The sequence below is a fragment of the Lichenostomus cassidix genome, chromosome Z, assembly GCF_008360975.1.
Source record: "Lichenostomus cassidix isolate B80296 chromosome Z, HeHo_3.0, whole genome shotgun sequence".
NCBI classification, from domain to species: Eukaryota; Metazoa; Chordata; class Aves; order Passeriformes; family Meliphagidae; genus Lichenostomus; species Lichenostomus cassidix.
This window is the reverse complement of record NC_139511.1, coordinates 47,580,936-47,602,266: the sequence shown is the minus strand read 5'-3', so window position 1 is coordinate 47,602,266 and position 21,331 is coordinate 47,580,936. Positions and strand designations below refer to the sequence as shown.

The 21,331-nt window shown below is 36.3% G+C and overlaps 1 protein-coding gene across 10 annotated transcripts in view; it reads left to right on the top strand.

Annotated features, from left to right (window-relative positions):
- JAK2 (Janus kinase 2) overlaps positions 1-21,331 on the top strand; it is an 82,893-nt gene that overhangs the window by 29,032 nt on the left and 32,530 nt on the right. For 4 of the 10 annotated variants that reach the window (XM_085042842.1, XM_085042839.1, XM_085042840.1 and 1 more), the window contains 5 exons: positions 10,020-10,095; positions 10,613-10,758; positions 11,957-12,188; positions 19,937-20,060; positions 20,891-21,008. In XM_085042842.1, coding sequence (XP_084898968.1) covers positions 11,969-12,188; positions 19,937-20,060; positions 20,891-21,008 — 462 coding nt within the window. In that variant the 5' untranslated portion in view covers positions 10,020-10,095; positions 10,613-10,758; positions 11,957-11,968. Of the gene's footprint in view, positions 1-1,230; positions 1,421-10,019; positions 10,096-10,612; positions 10,759-11,956; positions 12,189-16,151; positions 16,353-19,136; positions 19,289-19,936; positions 20,061-20,890; positions 21,009-21,331 lie in introns of those variants that run through there. The other 6 variants (XM_085042845.1, XM_085042841.1, XM_085042846.1 and 3 more) reach the window with 4 other exon arrangements.

Sequence of the window (21,331 nt, the reverse complement as noted above, 5' to 3'; positions counted from 1 at the left end):
GAATAGGGGAAGGGCTCTGGTGACACTGAGGCTATGTTTGTCGCAGAACAGAAGAATGCTTTCTTTTGTAGCAAAGCTGCATTGTGGAGGTTTGTTTTTAACCAAATTTGATACCGAAGAATGCTATCAAGGATCAAAAAAATTAAGATCTTGATTTGACTTCTCCTGTAATTTTCCTGGGTTTTTTTTACACTTTCATTTTGTCTATGTGCCAGACAAAAGTACTCACAGTTGCTCTGTGACTGTATTTATTTTAACAAAATGAAACTCAATTCACTTATTATTTGGTGGATTGGCAGACAAATACTGTAATATGTAGTTTCAGTCTAGATGTGGGTGGACTCTTTCTTGCAGGTACTAGTGATCAAAGTCCTTACTGAGTACCAATTAGGAAAACAAAGAGTATTTAAAAGACTGCTTACTGGTAGGTGAGTAGACCGTGGCAAATTCTGAAGGGCTGTAGAGGGGGGAGGGATGTCCATTCCAGTACCCACAGCTGCTGGAATGCCTGGTCAGAAGTGGCCCGTTCAGACATCATTAATTCCTGCCTAGGATTTTTAGTTGGCCTTTGTTTGTTAACTGGCATATATATTTAACAAATCCAAGAAATACTAGTATTTGTAGTGACATGTACTTTGTTTAGGAATATCTTTAGGAGCTCAGAGCATGCATAAAGAGAGGAGAGACCATGGTCAGTTTTAAACTTCTAGTTCATTTCAGTGGTCCTTAGCAATTTGTCTTGTACCTGAAAATGTATTTACAAAACCCTGCCTCTTAGAGAAACTAGTTCAAATGGAGACAAGTCTTAGTCAGTATACTTTGCAAGTTATGAAAAAACTTGTCTGTAATAAACCATATTGCACTTTCATTCTAGACTTAGCCCCAGCATATCTAATAGTTTGAATTCAGTGAAATAAAAAGTGTCCAAAGAGTCTGCAGTGTCTATTACAGGCATTTTTGGGGGTTCTGGCTGGATTTTTCCCTGCGTCATGGTCAAAGCTTGCTTTTGTCAACTTTGCATTTGCTGCATTCTGTTTTGCCTCGGGAAGTGGTTCTTGGGGTGCATGGAATAGCTTGTTCCAAACCCTGCAGAGAGGTAGGGAATACTTTGTCAGAGCTGAGGTGAAGCTGCGAGTAAGTTTGCAGTATATGCGGAAAAGTTCTGTAGAAAACTGAATGGGCTTGTAAGTCTGAGATTGATCTAAGAAAAAGTCCTTCTGTAATTTAGAGAATAGAGTATCTTAGATTTTGAACAGATCACCTTAGGTAGATTCAAATTTCTGTCCACAAGTGAGCGGGAAAATAATGTTTGTAGACAAGGTTGGAACTCTGTGGTTGCAGAGTTGGAGTGGGGATTTGCAGAGAGAACTGAGGTGTCTTGGTTTGCATTACTGAGTGCATGTGTCTGCAGAACTTTTGGGTGAGTTTCCACAACTCTAAAGACATTGGAATGTGGGTGAAAGCCCTAGACTTCAGGGCTCAGAGGCGAAACTTGTGTTGGACTTCGATGTACATATTGAGAGACCTGAGTGCTTTCAGGTTTTTTCCCTAGTTTTTTGTCATCAGAAAGACTTTTAGGAAGATTTAAATAATAGTTCAGTAGGAATTTTGTAATGTAACATTTTTATAAACAACTTACCAGTTGTTAAATACTGTTGTGCTATGAATGTTCAATCTTTATTTTATAATGCCTTGTCATAAAGGAACTGATAATAGCACAATCTGTAACAGCACATTTTAAAATCCAGAAAAGAACACTGTATCTTGTTAACTGATCTTCTGTATATCAGACCAGTCAGTTATGTTTTGGCTTTCATCTTCCCTTCATCAGGTTCAGTAACACAGGATTATCTAAAACCTATTTTGTAATAGTGGATCTACTCTTGATATTTTAATATCAGGCAATAGAGAATCTACTTACTTCTTTACTGTTTGTTTCAGTAGTTTGGCACTTTTTCTGAGAGAAAAAAGGTTTCTTAAATGGGTGTTTATTCTAAAGCTATTGTATTTCCCATTTAACCAGTTCATTGTTTTTCCACTATGTTTTTTATTTCTTGAATCTGCCAGGTAGTCTGCTTCATCATTTTAGTCTACTGGGGCACAGTTTTCATGCTCTTGCCTTCTGCAATTTTCTTATGGTGTTTCAGGATATCATATCAAAAATAATGAAAAATGGTTTTTGTCATTCTTTCTTCAGGGCTTGGGGGAATGTGAAATGTGAATATAGGCAGTTCTAAGTTTATCTTAATTTGTAATATTTTCTTTCTCTTTAAAAGTGAAGTGTACAATTGAATGCTTAATCATACTCAAAACTGTTCTATAAGTACAGGTGATGATAATTTGAGTCTTCTGCAGTGCTGGGGGAAGCACCAGTCTCATGGTTTTGAGAATATACAAGAGAACACAGACTATTTGAAATATTACGTTGTGAAGATATGTTTGTCTTAACTAAGTGTTTCTTTCTTGTTTCACTTCTGTTACATTTTTTCAGAATCTCTGCTAGTGGCATATTTTGTGAAAAACCTTTGTTTACTTTCTGAGCCCTGGGTTTTCTGGCCTGCATTTTTTTCTGACAATCTGTGTTTATAGAGATAACACGATCTTGGCAAACCATGTAGTGCAGTATCTTTGCAAAAGCTGACTGGTATTTCAGATAGGGAACGAGTGGAGAACTCTCAGACCATTGATAATTAAGGAAGCCTTAAGTAAACTATCAAGCAAGTACATTTTCCTGAATTATAAAGATAAAACTACAACATTTCTGTCATAAATTTTTCAGCAATATGAAGCATTAACATAGGGTTTAAAAAAAGAATGTACTCCTTTTGTAAAAATACTTAAGCTCTTCTATTGAAAAGTAAGAAGAAGCTCCAATTTTTACATGTTATAATATTGCTCTATGTAATTACAGTATTTGTATATTGATACAGTAATTGAACTCTGAGTCATTTGATAGCTTGTGATTGCATTTCTATAGTCTCAACTTTATTATTTGATTAAACGTTTACAGAAATTAGTTGATTTCAAATATTTCTGTGGTAGTTGCCTATATATCTCAGATTGTTGCTTATATGTCTCAGATGGTCTTCTTTGTGTTTTGTTGTCTCGTATTAAGTGACTAGGCCCTGATTCTCTAAAAATTTATGTAAGTCCTTGTTCATAGCCCTGTTGAAACTGTATAGGATCTAAGTTGGAGAGCAGGAAGGGAACTGTTGTGGGTTTGTGTTGGCTTTTTCTTTGGTTGGATTTGGGGGGGGGGGTGTTTTGTTTGTTTTTTGTTTGTTTACCTTGTTTTTGGGTGGGGGCGGGTGTTTTTTAAGTCACGGGGTTTTTTCTATTAGCTGTCTGAGAACTTCAGGCTCTAATCTCATATAGGTTTTTAGTTGCTTCTGTAATAATAAAGAAAACTTAAATAAAAATATTACATTGTATAGAATTACATTTTCTACAACCAAAGATTAGCACTTGAAATAATATTAGTGTCCCAGGTTCCTGTAACTGTTGTCTCATTGTGAAGAGCTAGCTTGGTTTCCTTTACAAAATTTTAAGCATTTTTCCAAAGATGAGGAGGAAGGAGGGGAATGACATCAAAATCCCCTGGAAACCCCCTCACTTTGAGGAGGGAATTTGTGCAATGAAATTTGCATTAGATCTGACCTTTTGATATACAGTTTCCAAACTGAAGATGAAAAAGCAGGGTAGGCTGAAGAAAGTATTTCTGGAGAGTTCAAAGGAGACACTGACATCTATTGCTCTTGGCTGTTTGGAAGAGTTTGCTGATTCACTCTGACTTAACTGTTATCCTGTTTACATGCTGACAGTTATTTCTGCAAAGAGCTAATTTGTTCAAGCACATGTTTCCAGATTATGTTCAGATAGTGTAGCTGGCGTAGGAGTAGTTCCTTCATCCAGATGTTTTTACTTTTTGATGTCTCTGTCTCAGATTTACTCAATTTATTTTCCCTCATACTTTTCACAGAAAAAATGTTACAGTAATCAAGGTCATGCATGTTTTATCACACAGCCTATTATGCAATTTTCATGTCCAAGACCACTTTACCCTTTGCTTTTGTCAGGTGATGAAAACTGGGAGAGGAAAGAAGCTGAATAACGTATGAAAGTGGAAGCAGCAGGGGTGCCATCTCACAAACATAACATTGTGGAGAACTCAGTGGATCTTTTTTTTATTCTCTTTTTGTACGCAAAAGAGCTGGTTATGATTATAGTCCCCGTGGTGCTTTACTGTGTATGGCACAGTGTAAAAGTGTACTTTTAATCTCTAAAGGTAGATATTTAGAAGCTCAGCAGAGAGTAGTAGTTTCAGTCATGGTTTTCAGGAGTTGAAACTGGAGGCATCATTTCACCTAAAACAATAGAATGTAGAGACCTAGAGATACTGTTCCATTGAATTATTTCTCACTGAAGTGACTGCAAATTTCCTTAAACTGTCTTTGAGGTTTCAGTAACAGGTTTTTTTCTTGAGCTGTTCTGAGTCTTGGGCAGGAATCATGATCTTTCCTTCGTTCCCACCTCTTTTTTCTCTTTTCTCTCTTTTTTTTTTTTTCTTTTTTTTGATGTTACTAAATTCAATCTGTGTTGAAAGAGAAAAGCCACAAAACAAACCATGAAGGTGAAAGTAGGTTTTTAAACATTGTTTTGACACTTCTTGTCTTTATAATGGCTCTTCCTCTTTTTGTTTACCTCCTACTTGCCTAGAGGAGACTTTGTGGTGTCACTGCCCTTTCCCTCTGCTGCAAAATCTTCTGCTCCTGGTTCTCAGGAAAATTCTAGCTCTTCAGCGTTCTTGAGTTCCTGCACATAGTGTAAACAAATAATGACAGTTACTTTACAGGCAGTAGTTTTACTAAGCTCTGAGGGGGGAAGTTGCCGGACTGGGGAAGTGAGATAAGAGTGCAAGAAAGCAGAGATGACGGAATTCAGAAGGAAAGTCCAAAGGAGTTTAACTTTTTAAAATCCAGGTCTTGAGAAAAGCTTCCTGAACAAATGCAAGTGGAGCAGTTTATACTAACAGCCAATAGCAACTGGAAAGACTTACGACTAGTTTTCCTCCCAGAAATGTTTGCTGTGAGAAACTCATCTTCTGTGAAGGAAGAGAACTTTGTCATTTCTACAAGTATATAACTCTGCTTGATGAAACTGTTGTGTTGCTATTTGCCTAGAAGATAAACCTTCTTATAGGCTCAGAACTCCAGAGCACATCTGTAGTTGGAGAGGATAAAGAACTTTGTCAGAGGTCTGATGTCCCTCAGAAGTACGAGACTCTACGGCAGGTGGTAGGTCTTGGCTGTTCCCTGTTCTCTCTATTCCATGGTTAAGCTGTTGAGAGCAGAATGTACCTGGGAAATCCCTGCCTGCCACAGAAGGCTGAGAGAAGAGTAACTGGTTTGAAACCTTTACTGTTGTGATATAGCTGGTGTCTGCTGCGCCATTCTTCAGCAGCTCACTGGCTGCAGCATGAAATGTGTATGACTTCTGATAGCTTAGCATAGCCTGGCATGGTTCTCGACAGTATCTGATAGACCAGCATCTGTTTTGCAACTATTGATGCTGTTTTTTGGCCGTGCAATACTGTAGCAACAAATGCTGGTTCATGTTTTGACAAATAGCTCTTCAATTATGACAGCAGGAACTGCATTTGGGAAAGAACAGCTAGTTTTCTTCAGAAGTGTGTTCCAGCATTACCTCCCCACTGTTTCATCCTTGCAACATTTAAGAAAGCCAAATAATTTGACAGACTACTTTGCTGTTGTAGTTTTTGCTTTTGTTTGCACTTCCAGTTTTTATTTTAACTTTTGCATATAGCTGCAACTGCGTTATATATTCTCTACAGGTTGTTGAAGGGTTTTTCCTCAAGATAGTATTTTTAACAAAAATGCCTTTTAATAGAAAAATACTTCATTTTTTTCTGCTCTAGTGGTTTGTTAGAATATTTTTTCAAATTTGACATGTTATTTTTTCATTTAACCTTTTTTTAATCATTTAACCTTTTTAAATCATCTTCTGACTTCTTCATAAAGCACTGGTAGTTTTTCTTACATAGAAACTGGTGCTTTGATTATTCAATGTAGAACAGTGGTTCACTATTTTCTTGTAACCAAAAGCCATCCAGGCAGAATGGGATCAGTAGCAAGCAATCATGCTTTTTACTTCGAATTAATCTCTTCCATGTACACAGGAGCATTGGCAATTTGTATTTTAATGTTTTTCTGAAAGAAATCAAAGAATCAATTAAGGAAGACCTGTGCTTTAGTAAGTAACATTTATTTTATGGTCTGAGCTATTAAGTATTCAGTTTTCAGTACACTTCAAAACAAAGTCTAGTATGATGTGGCAAACTTGTGAAAATATGACTTAGTCCTAATTTTGCTGTTGTCATCTTTTATTGCATCACTTGAGAAGAATTTGAGAGGTACTTAAGGGAATAGTGGTAAATTGGTGGCATTTTTAACATGTTTCATGCAAAGATCTTCCTGACCCATTATTGTTGCTTTTCCTATGTCTTCAATGCATATAAAGATGTGCAGATAGTGGTGGCTCTGAATAGACTAAGGATCCTCAGATGCCATTGTCTTGGAACAATCTGTGCCAGATAATTGGGCAACCATTTGAATTGCTTGGAAATTTTCTGATGAAATAGACTTTTGCTGAAGTTTATCGGTGTGGCGAAACTGAAATGTTTTGCAGATAAGGCCCAACTTTTGCCAAAGTTCTGATGGAACCTAAGCAGAGCTGTTGCTTCTGGGCAGGTCTTTGATTTGATTACTTTTCTAGTAACTCACCTACTCGCAGTTTACTGTCATGTTGAGGCTTCTACCTGAATGTGGTGTTCAGTCATTTTCTGACGGCACCATCAGATAGATTTCCTCCTGCTATAAGTGCAGCAATTACTTCATTCTGTTGTGAAGAACTTAGAAATCACAATTTTTAGATTTCTAATCAAAATGGAAAGATTATAATCCTCTTATTAACAGTTTCTGTCCACTTAGTCCCTGTTTGTCATGCAAGTGGATCAGGCCAGGATCATTACTTTTTCCTCATGAAAAGGTTCATGGACTGCTGCTGGATTGTGGTTACTGGTACTGGTTTTCCAAGCGAAAACTGTAAGCAAATGTTATCTTTGCTTCTCTACTTTTTTTTAGCATGTTTTGTCACTGATTTGTTTGTCTGTCATCTTCCTTCTGTATCTGCTTGCCACCACATGCATTCAAATTTTGGCATATTGAAAATTCTTGTGTGCTATTAGTATACAGCTGATAAAACAGGAAAACTCCTTTGGAGTTACTTAACTTTTTGCAGTTGTTTCTTGTTGGAGCAGTTGTTTTCTTTTGTGGCTTTATGTCATGGCAGCGCAACAATAGGCAGAGTATATTAGAAAAATGACCATGAAAACTGAAGATACACTACTTGTTCACAAAACATCTTTGAATATGCTTTAAAACAATATTTTATATTTTTTGAAAACTATTTTTAAGGTCAGAATAAACATTACCTGAGAAAAGACAACAGAGTTTTAATGCAGAAGATGGTGCATTTAAAGCACGGATTAACTTTATGAATGACCTTGGCACCTGTTATCCAAACAATGGAAAAAAGGAAGGCAAACCAGATATATTCATAAATGAATTATTATTATTCATAAATGAATTATTCAAAAATGAATTATTTACTATAATAAATGATTAGACAGAAAGATCTTAATCAAAAATTTTTACTACCCAGTATGGGAGCTAAAATTAGGCTAGTATAGTGGACTACATCAACACAATTATATTAAAGGAATTCTATTAAAGCTAGCAAAAAAGCCCACCTAAAAATAATTAAATAGAGATTGATGTTACTTACCCATATTACCAACTGTGGTCAAATCTGTTTTCCTTAACCTGGAGGAGCAAAGGGGCATTCCCACCCAAGGAAGGAATCTCCACATGCACTTCAAGAAGGGATATGTTAAAAGAACCTGCTGTTTGAAAGTGGAACTGGACTTTCAGAGTATAAAGTGATGGACTGTCAATCATATCCAGGCCAACTGTGTCACTTTAGCACTTTTAGATGAGGATATTTTGCTATAGCTGCCACATCTTCACCTCTATCAGGATGTTTAACTTTGGTGTTGTTGAGTCAGACTGGTTTTAGCATAATTCAACACCAAAAGCAGCTTGACACCCCCTCTCAGTTCACCACAGATAGCTTTGCAAAATGGGGTACTGTTCCATTTGGTTTACTCCATTCCAGACGGAGCATCCTGCTGTACCACCTACCCACCATTATTTGGGAAGGCTTTCATTATTGGGGGTCATTCAAATTCCGTGAAAGAAGGCTGTGTGTATAAGCAGATGGAAAGTGTGCACATTACTTTCATCTTTGGTTTACTTGCAATAAACGTATTGAGTTGTTGGGAGGCAGCCTGTGTCTTCAAGGCCTTGCTTGTCAATAGAAAATGCTATTTAATATTTCTTCTTTCACTAGTAAACTGAGTAGTTGGTGACAGAGGCACAAACATTAATTATATTTATAGTGGTTCTGAAGGCTTGTTGAAATAAATTCTGTATTGTGTTCTTTGCAGACAGTGGCAACTTGGAGATGATGGACTAATTTATTTTGACTGAGGTCCATCAGACTCTCAACTTAATTTTGGATTTGGGCATTTAAATCCTTGCAGCTACCAGAAGTGTAAGCTGTTGTAGACTTGAATTAATAGAGGGAAAGAAGAAATGGAGCAGCTAGGTCACTAACAAAATGCTGCACTGCAAGATTGGTACAGCAGCTCTGCTGCTGAAAGAATAAGTTGTGTCAGATGAGACTTAGTCTGAAAGTGGGAATAGTTTTATAAGGCCTTGATGCAGATCCTGTGAGTAGGTTTGTCAGTACATATGTACTGAAGAAAAAGTAGTTGACTCCCTCTCTCAGGAAAAAGAAGAAAAAAGAAGTGAGGGGAAAAAGAGAAATAGATTACGTGAACCTGTTTAGTTCAGAGTTTTTAATCACTGAGTTTCCATGCTATGTGTTCACAGCTATAAGCTGCTCTTTCATGAGCAAGAAATCATGTTTGTTTGTCATGTAAAGAATAGACATGACACTGGGCTGCTTTATTGATTTTTTTGCCTTTGAAATACAAGCTGCAGTGTCACTGAGTCTATTCAGAATGTTGCGATATGTATTCTACTGTGTTTGTTGAAAACTACATAGTTAAACACAGTCAGATAAATCTTCATGCAATTTTGCTCAAAGTCAGGAGCCTGATTGGGAATTATGAATGGTAAGCAGTTCAGAGCAGGGAATAGTACTTTTAAAATAGAAATTAATTTAGAATACCCACAGTGCCCCTTGATCTGAAACCTGCGTGAACAGGTGGTGGTTCTCTGCTTTGTCTGAAGGTCATGCTCTCAGATTAGTGTGCATGGAATGTGTGCTCAGTAGGTCAGTGATAGACAGCTCTCCCCCAGACAACCTTTCCTCTCTCCCTCTGGCACTTCAGCACAGGTCTGGAAAATTTACACTGACTGTACTGGCCTTCAGAGATCCTGGCACGGTCTGAAGCGCCTGGAGGAGGTGCATACAAAATACACAGCTGTCCAGGCAAGGCAAAACTGCCTGTCTCTAAAGCTTGTATTGCAAGAGGAGAAACGCTAATCATTGCCATCACTCTGACTTCTGTGGGGGAAGAAGCTGAATTTACTGCTCATTGAGATGGGTTCGTTTTTGGGGAGGGAAGACAGGAGAGAGTGTGGTATTCATGCTGGACTCAGTCAACGCAGCACATGGCTCTGAGGAAGCTGTGTTGATGTTTTCACTCCTGTTCAGGGAGGTACCTGTCTGAAGAGTCATCAAACATAAAACTTGAAGAGTTCTCTCATTCTGAATTCTGCTCCCTTTGAAACTCTGTTGTCTTTTTTCCCACCTTTATTCAGTTTTAAAATTAGTTTTTGGTTCTCTGTCGGGCCCTTTCCTGTGTTGGGAGAGTCACAAAGGGAATGTATGTATTTTTTTCACTGCTGCAGGAAGCTGCTGTTGTGCTTAAGCGCGTTCAGATGGAGTTTCCTGCAACCACAGAAGTGTTGCGCAAAGAGGGTAAGGGTGGGTGTGCACTTGTCCTTCCTGCTGCAGGGCAGTTTGGCTTAGCTTCCACATTAATTTAAATGAGTGGATGTTGTTGGTTTTCAAAGGGAATTAATTGTTCTTGCTAAGCAGACTGTTACTACGTGAAGTGTCTGTTTTCTTTATGTAATGCCATCAACTGTTTTCTTAAACTGATGCTGTATTCACAGAAAAGAGAAACGTGTGCAAAAAAATTGGTAATTACATTTGAAGTCAGGTATCTGGCTTAATGTACTACTTTCTTGCTAGAACTGAGAAGCAGTCTCAGTACCAAAAATGTGGATTAATTTTTTTTAAATTTTGCTTTTAAAAAAGACTAAAAAGGCTTTTTGTATTTAAAAAGCCTAAAATGTTATTGGCAAAGATGACAGGAATTTGGGCAGATAAGATAGGAGAGGATCACTGTATCTAAATACAGATTAGAATTCTTCAGGAATGATGCATTATATATTGTTCACAGCAATTAACACTTTTTAATATTGTGGTTTTATTGCAGATACATTATGTTCCACCTCTGCCTGTGTGCCTGCCTTGTGTGACTTTGTGTGGATTTCTGCAGCAAGTGGGTGGCTTGTGACGTGCTTGTTTAAAGGGCTTCATCACTCCCATGTTTAATACAGAGATTTCTCAAGTTATAAAAAGGTAATTAAGTGTTGGGAATTTATCTGTAGTGAGGAGGTACTCTCAGTTTTGAACATTTGAAGTTGTATATTTGATGTGGTATGGTTAAAGACCCTGGCCCAGGAGGCTTCCCTTCAACAGCCACCTGTTGCCTCAAACACCCCCTTCCCCCACCCCCGAAAAAACATAAGTTAAAAAAAATAGTCTGAAGGATGTGGATGCTGCATATTATTAAATCATGAGAATTTTGTGACATGTCTTCCATAAGTCTTGATTTTCAATCTCATTAACCAGTTTCTTGATGGTTGACTTAAAAAGAGCCATATTAATTACTGCAGCGCAGTGTGGCTGATGAAAATAATTTTCAGGTGCATTGGAAATACAGATGTCAACAGAGAATTGTATGTAAACATGTTCCATTGTCAATGCTGGTGATTGTGGTTAGAGCAAAATAGCGGATGATTAATCTTATAGTTTAGAAGCTGTGACTTGAAATTTTATCTGGACTAGGAACATAAAATAATCCAATCTCACATTTTTAAACTTTTTTTCATTATCAGATATTTGTATGGTTATTTATTGTGTTATTAATGTCTTCTTTGATTACATTTATCAGAGAGAACTGTTAGCTCGAGTTCCTTAAGAATCGATTAAATGATTATTCTGAAAGGAGGTCTTGGAAGACCTCCCATTCATAGGCACAAACCAAGTCTGCTTACAGATTCTCATCTCAGTAAGCACTTTTTTTTTTAATGTGTCTGCTTACAGTTCAAACTTAGCTGAAAGCTGGTATTCCTATCCTTCTGTTCATCAGTGCCATTTTGTGACCCAGCTAGTTCTTTCTAGTCTTCTAGGTTGAAATTGGGAATGAGTTGTACACATCCCACTCAAGCTATTCTTTAGGCCTTCGGGTTAAATTAGCATGTTGCAGTTGGACAGGTGAGCACATGCTGTCTAAAATCCAGCGAAAAGTAGTAATCCTTTAGCTGGACTCACAGTTAATATTTTGTTTTTTCCTGTAATACTGTCTGTTACAATTCCTCTAGGGCTGTCTAGTAAATCAAAGATAAGCTTAGCTTTTCACAAACCACTTAAGCCATTTTCTTGTGTATGGGTTTTAATGTTTTTTCTGTGTCAGAACAGTACTGTCATTAAATAGGAGTATTACAAATAAAATCAAGTACAGTTAGTCAAGAAGCATTTCTTATATTTCTTCCAGGCAAAACAAGCTATGGCTTGTCTTACAATGACAAATATGGACAATGCAGCAGCTTCTGCTGTCCACCAGAATGGTGACATCCGTGGGAACACCAGTACACCCAAGCAGACTGAACCATTGCTTCAAGTGTACCTTTATCATTCTCCTGGGAAGACAGAAGGACATTACCTTCCGTTTTCAGCTGGAGAATATGTTGCAGAAGAGATTTGCGCTGCTGCCTGTGAAGCCTGTGGTAAGTATATATGTAACAGTTTATCTAATGAAGCACTGAAATTCAGCCTCATACAAGAAAGTTTTTGACAGTCCAGAGCTCATCAAAATGGTGGCATTTAAACTGAAATACTAATTTTTCTGTTCTTTCAGAAGTAATTAGTACTAGGCTGTAAAACTGTTCCATTAGAATGGTTGTGAAGCTGAATTGTGTGACTGCCATATTTTTTCAAATACTATAAGGATATCCTTTAACTGAAAGTCTTCTTTCATTGAGCTGAGATACAGTTTGGATAGTTAAATCACAGCAGGAGCTGTAAATAGCTTGAATTAGTTCCTGATGCAATCCTGCAAAACAGCTTGGTGCTGGAAGTTACTCATATGTTCTGTATTATGCATGCTTAATCACTTTGCTGAAGGAAGCTGTTCTATTAGATATAACATGACTGCTTGTATGGGTGGTTAATGCTCTTTGTAATAGTTTAGGAAATAAAGTGTGTAAATAACATGGTGGTATACTTTGAATAAAGAAATGAAACATTGATATCTAAGAATGCCTTTGAATTGTTACATTTGCCCAGAATCTAGCATAAACCAGTGCTGAAATCTGTGGTAAAATAATCCTAGCATGCATTTTGTATATGCATCTTTATTTCATTACAAAAGTATGTTGAATTTTTGAATAAAACTAATTAATTCCAATAATCCCTGGGTATGAAAGTGACCATCTTTTTCCTTATGTACCTGTGCACACACAGACATACACACTGAGTCTCTCCATATGTTGCTTTGAGTTGTCAGTGTTACAAGGCTAGCTTTATCTTTTAGCTTCCCAAGTGCTGGATTTCAGGTGCAAATAAATTTGAAAGAAGAGATTGTAATTCCAAATTACATGTTTAAGAAAAGACTGGATGTGCCACTTAGTGCCATGGTGTAGTTGACATGGTGGTGTTTGTTCATACATTGTTCTCTTTGATCTCAAAGGTCTTTTCCAACATAATTGGTTCTGTGATTCTGTGAAATACTTCTTTTCCAGTGAGTCACAATAATGACGTCGCTGAATCTGACTGTATATTTTTTATCTCCAAGCCATCTTAGACTTCTGTGACTTTGTCTTTTGGTGGCTATACTGTTTTTAAATGTAATTGTAATGACTCTAGTTTTGGGAGGGATCTGTCATTTTTCCTGTGCTGATAAGTGTCTTGCACTGACTGAGTTATATGCTGTGAGTTGATAGTTTGCTAGTATATGCTAATTTCACAAAGATTCTTCTGGGTTTAAGGCCTATTTTTCCTTTAAGTTCTTCAGGTGTTTCAGAGTCTGACTAAGATCTAAGTTCAGAGAGTTGCTTTTCATGTAGTAAGAGAGGTTTAGACAGATAAGCACATACGATGAGTGCAGCAGAAACATTGTCTGGTATTCATTCTGGTAGACCATTTTCCATGAGAAGATTGGTATTTGGAGGTTTGTGATATGAGAAATTGATAGATCTTTTGATAGCAGAGCTGATTAAATCCAAGTATGATTGTTATTGGAGGCAAGCAGGACAGGATCTAGGCAAACGTCAGAGAGAGTCTTAGTATGTACCTTTCAAACAGGTCAAACAGTTGAAGGTTTTCCAGTTTCTGCTGACTTGCCATTAGATCTGTTATATCTGTTATATTTATGGCTACATAAATATTATCTGTGTAAATATTATTCTGCCAGTTTGATACATGCGTGCAAGAGCTCAGCCTTTTTTTTAATTTAAAAACAGTTTTCTGGGCTTGGAAAAATATAATAAATGTAAAAAGTTTGGAAGGTTTGTATTTTTGATAAGGAGAATGGAACATCAAAGTGACTATCGCATTTTCCAAACGGAAATGCAAACATAAATAAGACGTCTTGAAATTATGTTTAAATTGATGAATCAGTCATGGTTCAGTCCTTGTATGTTACCTAGTTAATTGCCAAGTAAAAAATTAGAATTGTCACACCAAATTGAAGAAAAGTCAGTGCTCTCAGCCTAAAGGAGAAAGTGGTATTAGAGGAACTAACTGATGATGGAAATGAAGTAAGACAGAGAAATGGTTCCAGTGGTTGCAGAATCATTGTGTTAGGTGTGTCTTCTAAATTCAGAATAAGAGCCTTGTTTTCTCAAATCATGATCTTAAACCTTTTCATCTTTTCTGCTCTCTGTCAAATAATCTTAAGTAGAATTTCTCTTTTAGGGAAAGAGAATTTTTTCATGTTTATGCAGTCAATTTATAAGACTGTCAAGCAGTGAATGCCATTTGAACAGAAGTAGAAGTAATGATTCAAGAAAGCCACCAGAGCTGGTGGACGAGAGTGATAATGCAAACTTGATGTGATATTTACAAAGTAAAAATATTGATTGTTTACAGAAAAGTCAAAAAACTTTGTTCACAATTTTTATTTGAATTGTAAATTACAAAGAAATCTAGAAATCTGTTTAAAAATTAGCCTGTGTAATTGAAAATAACATGAATTTTGTTGTATAGGTAAATCAGCTACAGACTACTAGAAACATCTGAAGTCTGAATTTGAATCTTGAATGTGTTTATTTGTATACAGAAGGAAAGTTAGTTGATTTCTATACTACATTAGTGTTACTATGCCAAATCAATAATTTTTCAATAATTCCCAATGTCTTTCAATTGGATTTCAGAGTTGTCATCATAAGATGAAGTAATTAAAAAACATAAACAACTTTATACTGTACTCTGTAACTTAGCAGAATAATAAATTATACAGAAGATGAGTATTACATGGGAAAATAATTTACTTTTAATATTTAAATTAACAATTTGTGTATTTATACTGTTGTCTGAATAATGCAAATAAGAAATATGTGCATCATTTGTATGTGTAATCCAAATTTTTACAGGATTAAAGTTAACACATTGAAGATATTTTTAGGTGAGTTTGTAAAACATAGTTAAAACAGTTATAATTACAAGCAAGGCATTGTTTGATGTCAGCCAAATAAATGTGTGCCATGTTCTTGAAAATCTTAATAAATTAGTAACCAAGTATGCAGAGATAATCACTTTAAATGTAACTAGAACATTTGAACAGTGTACTGAAAAATGTTTTGCTAATGCAGGAACATAATTTTGTGTAGTATCTTGCATTTCTGTCATGGCTCCTCCGCTGGTGTATAAGAACCCTAAATTTCTGTAGGATGCATTTGAATTTATCTTCATGACAGCTTTTTCTTCTATCCACATCCCCTTCTGTTAGGTTCGGTAAATGCTGAAATCTTTTTAATGGAACTAGAATTCCAAGAGAGAACAAGTTTTGAAATCCTGACAGGGTTGCTGGGTTTCGGACAGCTAGCAGTTAACAAAAGACCTTGATTTTGTTGGCTTTTGTGGTTGTGGGGTTTTTTTAATGTTGATATCCTGAAACTCCACCTAGGAATGTTTTAATTCTCACCCATCTGAATTGCAGATAGATTGGAAGTTCCATGGTATCTCCCCTGAAAAATGTTGGTCTCTTTTAGAAAACCATAAGATGGTAGAGATCTTTTAATTACAACTGAATGAATTTTACAACATTTCACAATGAGTGAGAATACTATTTCAAAGCATTTAATGTGATTAAGTGCTGGCAGTGTTTGCAGTCAATTAAACATTTTCAAGGGAGAGACTGCATTGTGAAATGTGATGATTTTTAGTACTACTTTGCTTGTATGCTTCAGAAGAGATTCCTTGCTACTAACAAGGGAATTTTTGGCAGATTTTTCCTAACATGCTGAATTTCCAGAATTGACATGACTCAGAGTTCACATGGCTCCAGAGTTATCATGAATATGATAACTGTTTGCTGGGAGCTGGTTTTTTTGTTTGGTGGTTTTGTTTGCTTTTGAGTTTTTTGGGGGGGGTGGGTTGTGGGTGTGTTTGTTTGCCTGTTTTTGTGGGGTGGTGTTGTTTGGTTTTTGTTTGTTTGCTTGTCTTCCTTTAGATTATAGCCTTTCCTGAAAATCCACACAGAACATGCAGCCCCTTTCTGCTTCCCCGCTAGCTGGGGAATGAATTAATCAGAACTCTGGGCAATCCTGTTTTTCCAGGAAAAGAAATACAAGCTTTGATTGACTATTCAGAAAGCATTTTGTTGACAGGATAGTGACATTGAATGTGATGTCAAGGGTTTAGTAAGCCTCCAGTTTGCATGAATGATGAGGGTAAGATATTATTTTTAGGTCAGAAAAGGCAAGCAAATCTCCATCTACTATGTGCACAGCTACATAAGTTTTAAATAATTTACTTCCAATTGTGTGAGAACTAATCTGTGTATTAGACTTTTAAAATTTGAGATTTTTAAAATTGTTTTTACTCATTCATTAATTACTTTAATATTTTTATATCTAATGACTTACATGCTTGAATTGACAGTTTCATACGACAGTATTTCTATTGCAGACTATGCATGAATTTCACATTTCATAGTGGTGTCATGGCTTGTTGTGATTTACATTTTCTGGTTTTTATTTTTTCTTTTAAAGAGGGACATTACCTTATAAAAATGTGCTGTATGGGGGAAAGGGTTCCTAATGCCAACAAAGGAGGAGAAAAACTGTATTTTCTTAGTTGCTTTAGTATAAATGAAGTCGTGTGTCTTGTCTGGATGTGAAGCTCTAAAGTCATAATGAGGAAAATAAGAATCTGCATATTTTCTTAGGCTTGCAATTGAAGTTTGAAGTATAAAATTTATGCTGTGTTGTAGTCTTTCATGATGTTACTTGACAGTCTGTATGGTATGACAAGGCTCCTTTCTTTAGCCTTACATAATAAATAAATTGTGAAGAGATACTGTCATTGCAGTAGCCTAGAAAATTTATTTGATAGCATTTTCTGGAGAAGCAAAGAGGAGAAAATTCTGATTAATTATGACTGAGTCACTGTCTTCTCTGCTAATTCATCACTGATTGAGTTGATAGTATGGTTAATGCAGTGCAAAAATCCAAGGGAGACTTTTCAGTACCTGTTGTGAATGGCCTTTATGATTTTGCTTGTGTTGAAAAACACATTTCTCAGAAATCTTCACTATTGTTGACATGTCTTGGCTTCACAAGAGGACTTATTCCTCACCCCAGTCTTTTGGTTTTCATGTTTTCAAGAGAATACACTTAAATACTGGTTACCATCAATTGAAAAGTCCACACAATTAATAGTGGTGGTAAGAATTACATGAAAAGAGAATTTTCTGGCCTTTTTGCTTTTGTCAGATTTTTATGGACACTTTTTGAGACTTTAAAGGCTTTGCTCTGTTTTATAATTGCTGAGCGTTGGTGTAGCAAGGCAAATGCATAATTCTTGAGGGGAAGGAATAAAAAAAGTGAAACTCCTTTTCTTGAAAAGTATGTGTGATATCTGTGTCCTTGAGCACTGGCACTGAGTGGTGCAAGCTACAATTCAGAACTATAAATGCCAAAGTATGAGGGATGGAAGAGTGCACAGTTTACTTTTCATACCAAGGAAGAAAAGTAAACCCCAGTGGGGGAGATGAGGGTGTTAATAGAAATATTTCCAATTGGTAGGGGGAGTACCACAGTCATATCTCTTGCTTAGTTAAAGTTTCAGAATGGCAATGATACGATCTTGAAATATCTGTGGGGTTTTTTGAGAGGTGGGGTGGCGTGGTGGTTGAGCTGTCTGTAATATATTTGGTGAAATACAGCAGCTTAGCATTTGAATTTAAGAATATGATTTTGAAATGTTTACTTATTCAGAGTCCTTACATGGGATGGTTAGTAGTTTGGGTAAATGTATTAGTGAGATTAGGTAGGTCTCACTAAGGTATATAGATAAATATTCAGCATTGCTCTGAATGGTCTTTAGCATCTGACAAGAGTCATGAAACAGGCTGGTGATTCTTATATGCATGACACTGTAATTGATCTGAAATTTTTTGGGATACAGACACCACACAACCTTAAAACTGCTAAGTTAGTAACTGCTAAGTTACTGTCTTATGGACTACTGACATGTATAATACAGTTCATCCCACTTCACACATCAAACGAGAGCCATGTTTAGTTGCATGGGATCGGTTTAACTCCATTAAAAATATCTGAAAACTTGGGTGGATCAAATATGTCTTATTGCTCCAAAAATTTGCAACATTTAAAATTACAGCAAGTCTTTCAGTTACTAATCCCTTCAGATTTATTCCTGTCGGGGTTTGTTTTGGTTTGGTTTCTCTTTCATTGCCTTACATAATGCTTTCCATTTCTCTAATTTCCTGTAAGTTTATGACTCCTTTATATAGAAAATCATGTGCTGGAGCCTGCAACTCCGGTATGTTTTGTAGAGCTTTAGTTTAAGAAAGTGTCAGATGATTAGCCTGCAGATTTCAGCAGTTTAATCTTCACAACTGCACAACAGAACTCTAGTTCTTAGCCCTCTTACTGGACCCCTATAGAGGCAAACCCTGCTTTGTATCAAATTTAATAAGCTAGTTGTTTTTTAAGACTGAAATATGTTTTGTTCCAAAGGGTTATGGGGTTGTATATGTGGAGTTGGTTAGTTGTTTCTTCTGATTGTCTTGCATGCAGTTTAGATGTGATGAAAGAAATACGGGGTCTGCCCCCTTCAGTAATTACCTAGATGTTGTTCAGAACAGAAAGAAAGAAAGGGATTTTTTCTCCTGGTTTCTTGTGAGAATGTCAATTATTTTGTTCTAAGTCTTTGAGCAAGGGTGTGGATACTTTGCCTTTTCCCAGAATTGTTTTGTCCCTTAATGCCATTTTAAGTTACTTCTGTTGTCTTTACCTGTTATTTTTTTCATAATTTTTTGCCTTCTTACCCCAAAGTGTGTTGCTTTAATGTAACATTTTCTTTAGATATGACCTACTGTGATTTTGACACTGTAATTTTTCATCCCACTCTCTGATCTTTAGACCCGTCTCTCTTCCTGTCTTCAGAATATATTTGTCAGTGCTTGCAGTTCATTTTTCTGTGCTGTCAGTTGCCAGGCAGTTAACCTGTTTTTCAGCTCTAACACTGGCGTCACGTGGATGCATAACACTGCAGTATAGTACACTGCTGTGTCATATATTGCGGTGTTTTTCAGCTGGGAACCTGAAAGCCAAATTAAAATTCTGGTGCTGCTGAAGAGGTGATGCTCAACTGATTTACATAATTTTCTGATTAAGTAGTGTTGTTTGTGATTTATTATTAGCATAATTCAATGTTGTTGAGGGAAAAAATTATTTTCCAGTTCTGTTTTATTTTAACAATATGTATGTGTTTATATATGTTTGGATATAATATATGTTTGGGTTTGTTCTAAACTGAGTTACTAAAATGGAGATGGCAGGTAGTTTTCTTAATCATTATAGCTTTCTTCGTGTTGCTTTACTTCTAATTTTTAATCAATCTGCAGTCTTAAAATCAATGCTCAAATCAAATTATCTGATTTTGGAAAGGCAAGAGAAAGAATAATGTACTGTTGTAAGCTGCTTCTAAATGGAGGCTAAGAAGCCATTTTATTAAATGCCATGCAGAGAAAATCTTGTAATATAACAGTGAGGTATAGGACAACAGGTGAACAGCATCTGCAGTCAGAGAACATAAAGGAAGAAGGAGATATTAAACCAGCAAAGCAGCCTGCAGGTTATGGGATCGTGATTGCAGTTTTGTTGGCAATATTGATACCTGTTTAGAGCACTGTGGAAATCTGCTACTTTTAACCTGAAATATTTTTTTAATACTTTGTGAAAACACTTTTATTCTATAGATGTTTGCTTCTCTGTTCTTCATGTAGGTATCATGCCAGTGTATCATAACATGTTTGCACTCATGAGTGAAACAGACAGAATGTGGTATCCCCCAAATCACATCTTCCATGTAGATGAAGGAACCAGACTCATCCTGATTTACCGGATAAGGTAATATAAATAATATGTTATATCATTATCATGGTAAAACAGAACTGTGTGAGTAAACACACAGTTTAAACACACACATAAACCAATATGATATTTAATTGAAATGCAGTTTCTCTCAGAAGTTATGGACAGATTGCTGGTGCTTTCTGGAAAACAGATCAAAGATAAAGAATCAGAAAATAGATCAGAAAAAAGAATCAGAAATATTGGAGTGATTTGAATACTGTGTTTTATTAATTTTCTCTATCCTGTATGTTTCCCAGTGTCAGATTGGAGAAACAAGCAATAAAAATGTAAAAATAGTACTAATAGAAGTAAAAATAGTGCTTTTCTTAATAATGATACATATAATCTCCTCTCTGCTTGCCTGTTTGAAATTAGTGGCAGTTCTGAAATACAGAGTAATTTTCCTGTGTAGTCAGGCATGTTTCTGCAATAAAACCATTTACCCCATACCTTATATTTGGGTAAGGTTAAACTTCAGTCACAGTTCTCCTTTTGCAAATGATTTAGTTTTATTTACATTGTTTAATTTGGCCTGCATGTTCCAAAAGAAACTGGAAGACACTAATAAAATTATTTGTATTCTGATTAGTGAGAATAACCTGGCAGAAGTTTTCATTCCTATCAGTACAGTTTATCACCCTGCTTAAATACTGTAGTACTTTAAAACACGAAGAACTGGATGAGAAGCCTTCACTGACTCACTGGGATTTCACAGTGATCCTCCAGAGCAGCCAGCACTAGTTACATGTATATGAGAGCAATAATGTCTGATGTTGCTAGGCAACAGTGCCTGTTTATTGATCCTTAAATTTATTTCCTACCAGGTTTTATTTTCCCCACTGGTACTGCAGTGGCAGCAACAGAGCATACCGGTATGGCATTCTTCGTGGTGCAGAGAGCCCTGTCCTTGACGATCTTGTCATGTCTTATCTGTTCGCACAGGTATGAGTTGTTCGCTTATTTTTTAATGCAGATTGGTAAGGGTTATTAGTATTTATTCCCTTTCCATCTTCTCCTAGTAACTCTCTAGGCTCTTGAAAGCTTGAAGCCCTCTCAAGCTGGAAATTAAATTCCATGTCCCTTTGTGTATTTGGAGAGATGAAGTTCAAAACAGTGCTTCTAAGCATGATAGCAGCTGGTATTCCTTATGAATAAGTGCATCTTTTTGTGGATGAAGTAGGTCATTCAATCTTTTAAAAACCAAGCCAGCAGAACTCCCCAAATAAACCAAACATAAACAATCAAACAGAACAACGATTCCCCCC